Source organism: Copadichromis virginalis, linkage group LG15 (assembly GCF_057382275.1).
Source record: "Copadichromis virginalis isolate Kocher_CV1m ecotype Utaka linkage group LG15, C_Virginalis_male_GT1.1, whole genome shotgun sequence".
NCBI classification, from domain to species: domain Eukaryota; kingdom Metazoa; phylum Chordata; class Actinopteri; order Cichliformes; family Cichlidae; genus Copadichromis; species Copadichromis virginalis.
In genome coordinates, this window is record NC_140632.1 from 41372900 (window position 1) to 41381082 (window position 8183).

Consider the following 8183-nt stretch of genomic DNA (forward strand, 5'->3'; position numbering starts at 1 on the left):
CTCCCAGTACCTGTGTATAGTAATGGCGTCTGTACGTGACAGTTCATTTGTGTTAATGGAGAGAAAATGAGAGCACCTGTATAAATACCTACATTTTGCACTTGTATGAATGCTCTGGCAGGGCAATCTCAGTGGCAGTGGATATGACAGCCGGCTATTTGGATCCTGCCTCTCCTGCTTTTCTTCTGTCAGCCTCCGACATCTCCAAGCTCCTCAAAAAGCCCCGAGCCTCTTCTGCAGGAGCTGAACCTGGAAACAGTCTCTGCCCTTCACGCTCCACTAGTTAACGCCTGACATTTCTGTGGTGAAAAAGCTTTTCGGGAGCATTGATCTGAGGGAAAGGCTTGGTGGTTGAGAAAAGAGGAAAATCAATGAGCTCTACAGAGATGAGGGGCAGGTACATATGTATGCCAGAGCTTCCCCACAACAAAAGGCCAGTGTAGGAAAAGAGAGCTCAGTGACTCCCAATCAGCTGAAAATCGCACACTGCAGGCTGCGTCAGCAGCTCCCACTGAGAGTAAATTGTCTGTGCTGCTATTTCTGTGGGATATCTGCACTGTTAGTCAGGTGCACCGTCTCGTCCTGCATCTCTGTATCGCACACACATGCTTACATACTGACAGATAAGACGCATTTCTTCACTTGAGGCAGTTCCTTTCATCTGCAGTGGTTAATTAATCTAATTTAAAAGGAGTGCTGAGAAGGATGTAGGCACATTTTCTCTAGTTTGGTTCTTTAAATATGAGCTCTGTCCTCAGTAACGCTCAGGTTATTAACTGATAAGTGAGCTGGTTCTCGGTTCAGCTTCTGATTTTCTGATTTCAGCTACATCATGTGGATTATTCTGCTCTCTTGTTAACCTTCTAATTCCTTATTCCACAGCTCTCATTAAACCGTTTTGTTTTGTTCATGCAGCAACATTGAATCACAGCAGCTTTGTCATTTTCAGCCTTTAATTTTTACACAGAAGCTTTAGTTCTTATGGTGGTCTTGGAATAATAAGAGCATAATCAGTTTCTGATGCTTGAATTTACTATTTCCCTACAAATTAAATCGAAGCCAAAGTATTTTTTCTTTTATTCCAAATATGATGTGACCCCTCGTCACAGAGATAGTTTTGATATATCGAGAAAATACTGAGAGGTTTTGGACCAGTTTCATGTTCAGTTTCGGAGGTAAATATCAAGCTGTTGCTAATGTTGGAAACAAGAACAAACAAAGTTAGTTGATCATTATTGTTATTTAAATTTCTGTTCTCATGCAGGGAGATTTTAGACAACTTTGATCCTTAGAACATTAATTTTTTTTACTCCACATTTATTGTTGAATCTTTATACAAATTTCAGCATATTTAATGACACAATAACTCAGAAAACTTGAAATATCACAGATGACGCTGTGGTTGTTTCTGCCGCCTTATCAATATTTGATGTGTTCTTAATTTCAGTTTGAAAAACCCATCATAGCTGAAGCCAGACTGAGGCTTGAATACTTTATTGAACTGAATTCATCATCAGTAAATCACTGATTTAAATATGTATTCCTTTACTACAAACATTTATACACCTCAAAGTTATACCTGCAAACACAGAAAACTTGTGAAACAAAGATGTTCTGTGTTTTCTTTGCTTGGGAAATCAAAGTGTTTCTCATACTGCGCTGGCGGTTTTCTCAGGTTCACACCAAACTGGAAACAAAATGCTGTCAGAGTATTGTTTCTTACAGGCGTACAGGGTGAGGTGAAAGTGTTGTACAGGCGCTACAGTCCAGTAGTCTGTGAAAGACTTGAATGAAATCCCTGCAGCACTTGAGAAAAGAGTTGGTCTGTTTCTTTTCTGCAGAGTCCAGTGTGTTCTGGGGGATTTTCTTACTTTCACAGTTGTAGGAGGATTTGCACTGCTACAGTATGATGTCATATTTTTATAAGAATTATTATAAAGTGTCTCCAAAAGTTGATTCTGTTCATCTGGACGCAGCGTTTTGTGGGAGAAACGTTTCGTCATCATCAGGTGACGTCTTCAGTCTCAGCTGACTGCAGGTTTCAATCTTATAAACAGGACATTTGCACAGAGTAGCATAGTGTACGCTGTGCCGGGAGGACTGCCAGGATTTATACATCGGGGAAGCCAAACAACCTCTGGCTAAGCAGATGGTACAACACAGCAGAGCCACCTCGTCAGGCCAGGACTCTGCAGTCTGTTTACACCTACAGGCCAGTGGACACTCTTTCAATGATGAGGATGTAACATCCTGGACAGGGAGGAACGCTGGTTTGAGGGCGGAGTCAAGGAGGCCATTTACGTGAAAAGGGAAAGAGCATCTCTGAATCGAGGAGGGGGCCTAAGGGTACGTCTGTCACCATCTTACATGCTGTGATTGCAGCCATTCCCCAACTCTCTCTGAATGGGACTCATGGTTATTGATCAGTGGTTGTTGATCAATGGTCATGAGAATTTGCATAATTAAGATTAAGGAACTGCCCTCCCAGCCCATTGTTGCTTCACTGGGCTGGTTTCAGTCATTGTGCAAATGTCCTGTTGATAAGACTGAAACCTGCAAGCATTATGAGATTTTTCATTACCCCTGCTCAACAAAGATATCGAGGAATTGGTGATAAATGTTGGAGATGTGGGGGAGACGGAGCTAGCCAGTATTGCTCTCTAATCCATGATCATTTACAAAATGTTTTTTCATTTGTTTTTCCTTCATCTTTTGAGACCATGTTTTTGTGCAATGTACCAGCGGATAAACTGAATTCCAACGACAGAAGACTCCTGTATGTCCTTCTGGCCGCAAGTAAAAAGCCTCTTATGAGAAGATGGCTTAAGCCTGAACCATCAACGATGGAAGGCTGGATACATTCTGTACAAGAGATCTATACGATGGGAAAAATGTCATTTTCTCTTAAACTTCAGAGGGATACCTTCTACGGAATATGGTCTAAATGGACAGACTATGTTAAGCATATGAGGTGTGATTTTGTATATGACGTTACAACCCTGAGTATTATGTAAACCTACCTGCCCTGCCGCCTCCTAACCCTAGTTTTTTCTTTTTTTTTCTTCTTTTTTCTTTTTCTTTCTTCTTTATTTTTCAATTATAAGTTAAAATGTGACAGCAAAGAAAGTGTAAAAAGGCATACTACTGTTATGTTCAACAGCTGTCCCAATAAAAGAGATAATAATAAAAAAAAAGATTGAAACCTGCAGTCAGCTGAGACTGAAGACGTCACCTGATGATGACGAAACGTTTCTCCCACAAAACGCTGCGTCCAGATGAACAGAAGCAACTTTTGGAGATTACTTACCTGGATCATTGAGAATGCATCAAGATATTATAAAGTGTATTAGTAATTATTATTAATGATTATTTTTGATATAGACTGATGCATTGGATTGAAACCACTTGTTACTGAGGTCCATGCCACTCCACCAATATAGATTTGGATGCTTGACCTCTGTTTGTCCCGTGTTGTTTGGCACTGAGATTGTCAGGGTCCTGGGACTGGGCGACCCAGGATCCCTGAGCAGTCATGTATTATATTATTATTATTATATGTATTTTGGTATTGCTGCTGCTCTCCTCCATGATTGTAGATGTGAGTGTGTGTGTTTATGTCTGCGGGGATGCTTGGAGGATGGAGCTCAGCCACCTGCAGGCCTGAGGGGTGTGGCCCTGCGGAAGGACTGGCCACACCCGAAGCCACACACCTGCCGCTGATCAGGGCTCGTCGGGGGAGCTACTTAGGAGAGTCTTGGAGCTCCCACCGACGCGGGATCATTGCATGAGACTCCACGTTAGTCTTCTGCTTAGTTAAAGTCTGAGTGTATGCCTACTGGAATTAAGTGTCTTGACGGCTGCCTCTGTCATTTTCCCCTCAGGAGGAGCGTGGAACATCGGAGGGCAGCAGGCACGGGGTGTGTGTGGACACACGAGAGTGGAGAACACGGAGCACGGACTTTTTGGGAAGACACGACACGGGAGTCACGGGAGAGCACGGGGATTTACTGTTATTGTTTCCATCACTGTAAATAAACGCACTGTTTATACACAGAGTACCGCGCCTGGGTCCTCCTTCCCCACTCCTTCCACGGTGTGCCATGCCATACCGTGACAGAATGATCCCGCCACTTATGGACCCAGCGGTCTCCGAGGAGAGGCTCAGGAGGGAAGTTATGGATGAAGTGTACCACCTATGTGAGGTGTGGTGGGAGAAGCCAGCGGAAGGTTTGCGTCGCGCCGTGGAGAGGCGGCTGCAGGAGATGCTTTTTAAATTCCCCTGGCTGGTGGACTCCCTTAATGCAGTGGTCCTGGACTTCCTACTTTCCACCCTCCACCTCCACTCTCCTCCTCAGGCTGCCAACCAGCTCGGACAGCTGGTGGATTCACTGCCTGAGACGCCGGCCCCGACGCCGACACGGAAACGACGTTCGCGCCGCCAGCGTTCCTCACCGCAGCTAGATCCACAGACATCTCAACAGCCGGCTGTGGTGAGTCATATGGACAATTCATCGTCACTCACCTCAACTGTTTACTCTGGGGCTATGTTTATACGGTCAGCTGCCCGTCCGCTTTCGGCTCAGTTACCTGCTCAGCAGCCACCTGTAGCTGCGGCACAGCCAGCTGCCCAGCCGGTAGCCAAAGCGCAGCCCGCGGCCCAGCTGGTCGCTGTACCTCAGCCTATCGCCCAGCTAGTAATCCAGCCGTCACCTGCTGAATCATCCCCCGCGACATCTACCTCACCGCTTACCGTTTCATCCTGTTCACCGTCCACATCACCCGCTCAGCCATCTTCTCCACCAGCAGCAGCCTCCATTCCACTACCCACTCCAGCGGCCTTGTCCGGAGAGAGCGACCTCACACGCGTCCAACGCCTGATGGACTGGGTAGCTCACACCACCAACACAAGGGCAAGAGTGGTGGGGTTAAACGCCATCGAGGCAATCCTGGTGGGAAATCCCTACCTCGGCCAGCTTAAGGGAGTTTCCGCCTGCCTTTGCACCCTGCATAAGGCCCGGGGGGTAGTGCAAGCTCGGGAAACCACAGACTTCGTCCAGCAGCAGCAGGAGCTCAGCGAGCCGGAGGAGCCCGCACCGCCTGCTGAGGAGCTCAGCGAGCCGGAGGAGCTCGGCATGCCCGAGCAGGAGCTCAGCGAGCCGGAGGAGCTCAGCATGCCCGAGCAGGAGCTCAGCGAGCCGGAGGAGCCCGCACCGCCAGCTGAGGAGCTCAGCGAGCCGGAGGAGCTCAGCATGCCCGAGCAGGAGCTCAGCGAGCCGGAGGAGCTCAGCATGCCCGAGCAGGAGCTCAGCGAGCCGGAGGAGCTCAGCATGCCCGAGCAGGAGCTCAGCGAGCCGGAGGAGCCCGCACCGCCAGCTGAGGAGCTCAGCGAGCCGGAGGAGCTCAGCATGCCCGAGCAGGAGCTCAGCGAGCCGGAGGAGCTCAGCATGCCCGAGCAGGAGCTCAGCGAGCCGGAGGAGCTCAGCATGCCCGAGCAGGAGCTCAGCGAGCCGGAGGAGCCCGCTCTGCCAGCTGAGGAGCTCAGCATGCCCGAGCAGGAGCTCAGTGAGCCGGAGGAGCCCGCTCTGCCAGCTGAGGAGCTCAGCGAGCCGGAGGAGGAGCTCTCGCTGCGAGCAGAGGAGGAGCTCTCGCTGCCGGCCGAGGAGGAGCTCTCGCTGCGAGCGGAGGTGGAGCTCTCGCTGCGAGCCGAGGAGGAGCTCTCGCTGCCGGCTGAGGAGGAGCTCTCGCTGCCGGCCGAGGAGGGTCCCGCTCGGCCGGAGGTCAGCGGACCGGAGGGACCTCCACGTCTAGCGCGGCCTCCTCGCCGTCCACGTCCGGTGCGTCCACGTCAGCGATCGGCGCGTCATGGACCTGGTGCCACGCCTCGCTGTTGCTCACCGGAGCAGCGACATTGCCATCGGACCCGTGGCAGGCCCCCTGAACTGTTTTGCTGCTGCTGCCGGACCCGGGGCCGTCCGCCGGAGCTGCTACGTCGCCGCCGTTGGGCTCGAGGTAGGCCCCCTGAACTCTCTTGTTGTGTTGATGGGCCGCCTGTGACTGCTTATGGCGTCTTTTCGTTTTCTGTTTGCACCGCTGCGGGATGCGCGGCCTGACTCTGAGACTGTGGACTGGGTCGGTTTGTTGTTTTGTTGTTTTTGCTTGTTTTGGTTCTGGCCCTCCGTCCTGGTTCCCCCCGCCGCCCGCCCTGGGTTGGTTGTGCTGTTTTTTGTTTTGGTTTTGGGGTCGTCGGGAGCCGACCCTTAGAGGGGGGGTACTGTCAGGGTCCTGGGACTGGGCGACCCAGGATCCCTGAGCAGTCATGTATTATATTATTATTATTATATGTATTTTGGTATTGCTGCTGCTCTCCTCCATGATTGTAGATGTGAGTGTGTGTGTTTATGTCTGCGGGGATGCTTGGAGGATGGAGCTCAGCCACCTGCAGGCCTGAGGGGTGTGGCCCTGCGGAAGGACTGGCCACACCCGAAGCCACACACCTGCCGCTGATCAGGGCTCGTCGGGGGAGCTACTTAGGAGAGTCTTGGAGCTCCCACCGACGCGGGATCATTGCATGAGACTCCACGTTAGTCTTCTGCTTAGTTAAAGTCTGAGTGTATGCCTACTGGAATTAAGTGTCTTGACGGCTGCCTCTGTCATTTTCCCCTCAGGAGGAGCGTGGAACATCGGAGGGCAGCAGGCACGGGGTGTGTGTGGACACACGAGAGTGGAGAACACGGAGCACGGACTTTTTGGGAAGACACGACACGGGAGTCACGGGAGAGCACGGGGATTTACTGTTATTGTTTCCATCACTGTAAATAAACGCACTGTTTATACACAGAGTACCGCGCCTGGGTCCTCCTTCCCCACTCCTTCCACGGTGTGCCATGCCATACCGTGACAGAGATGGAAGCATTAAAGCCATTGGGTCTCATCAGTTACAGCGTTGTGCTGCATCCTGCAGATGGATGATGGATTGTTTGGTAGCAGTTCAATGTCTTGAGCTTTTTCTTGTAATCCTTAAGTTTTCCTAGATAGTGGGAGAGATGGCTGGTGCCCCAGTTGAAATTCTACTACTTTCCTGCCACTATTTTACAGATACTATACTAATCTAACTAGCTAGCCTTAGCTAGCAATTAAGCACTCCACCCTAAATATGATAAACACACGGCTCCAAAAAGCCTACATGCAGGCATCAAAATATAGCATCAACATGCAGAGGGACTTCGAGAATGCATCCGTCTTTGACATACAAGGTATAGTTGGAATCTGATGAAGTAACAGCCACGTGATTTCCATTTCATCTGTTGGGAATTTTAATGCCATAGATATCACTTACTAGCTAGATGTTAAAAGGCTGCAGCTGCAGAGTTTTTGTTTGTAGTGTGAACCCAAGACGTGTGGCAACGACATTAATTTAAGTCTAAGGACTTAGTCTCAGTTGTGAGGCTAGCTAGAACCCAAGAAGCTTCTCGGATGAGAGCTGAAACGTCTTCAAGCCACCTAAAGAAGTCCAGATGCTTTTCTTTCCAAGCTCCTTAGCCTACGATGGATGACTGAGAACCTTCACAGAAACATTACTTTAACAAAATGTGAAACATTCATTTAAAGGCTGGTTAGCAATAAGCAAAAGCAAAGGGCACAGGAGAACTAAGAGGAAGCCACGGTTGCCAAACTGTCCCGTTGTAGCCGGGATGGCCTGTTTAATGAGCAAACATTGTTTTGTCCCTGATTCTACCTTAAATTTCCCGTATATTGATCATAGCCTGCAGTGTCACATACAGTGCACATTTACACTATGCCCCGCTGGTTGTGCATTGTGTTTCCATAGTGTCCCTTATTTGAAAGTTAAAAAGTTGGCAACCATAGACGAAGCTAAACAATAAACTAGACTGGGAACTAAAAGTTAACGCTGAGAACGTGGAACCTGAACTGTACCTGCAGATACATTTAGATATTTTATCTCTGTATATAATGTGCGCATTACCTCTTAAACTTATTTTTATCTTTATTTATCTCGTTCTTCTATCCAAAGAATGTTGAATGTAAAATCCTACAGCTGCAAAGGACCGCACACCAGAACAAGACAAACTATGGGAGGAGACACATCGAAGGAAACATGGATACAGATAACAGAGATGAGACATGGAGGGAGAGACAGAGAGACATGAACGACTGGAGAGAAC

General features: G+C 49.0%; 1 protein-coding gene across 1 annotated transcript; it reads left to right on the forward strand.

Annotated features, from left to right (window-relative positions):
- Positions 1-4100: 4100 nt before the first annotated feature.
- Positions 4101-6032, forward strand: LOC146693077 (uncharacterized). The gene is made up of 3 exons (XM_085431182.1): positions 4101-4607; positions 4704-5842; positions 5956-6032. Exons 1-3 carry the CDS (start codon positions 4101-4103, stop codon positions 6011-6013), a joined length of 1704 nt encoding a protein of 567 aa, XP_085287308.1. The 3' UTR covers positions 6014-6032.
- The last annotated feature ends 2151 nt before the right edge of the window (positions 6033-8183 follow it).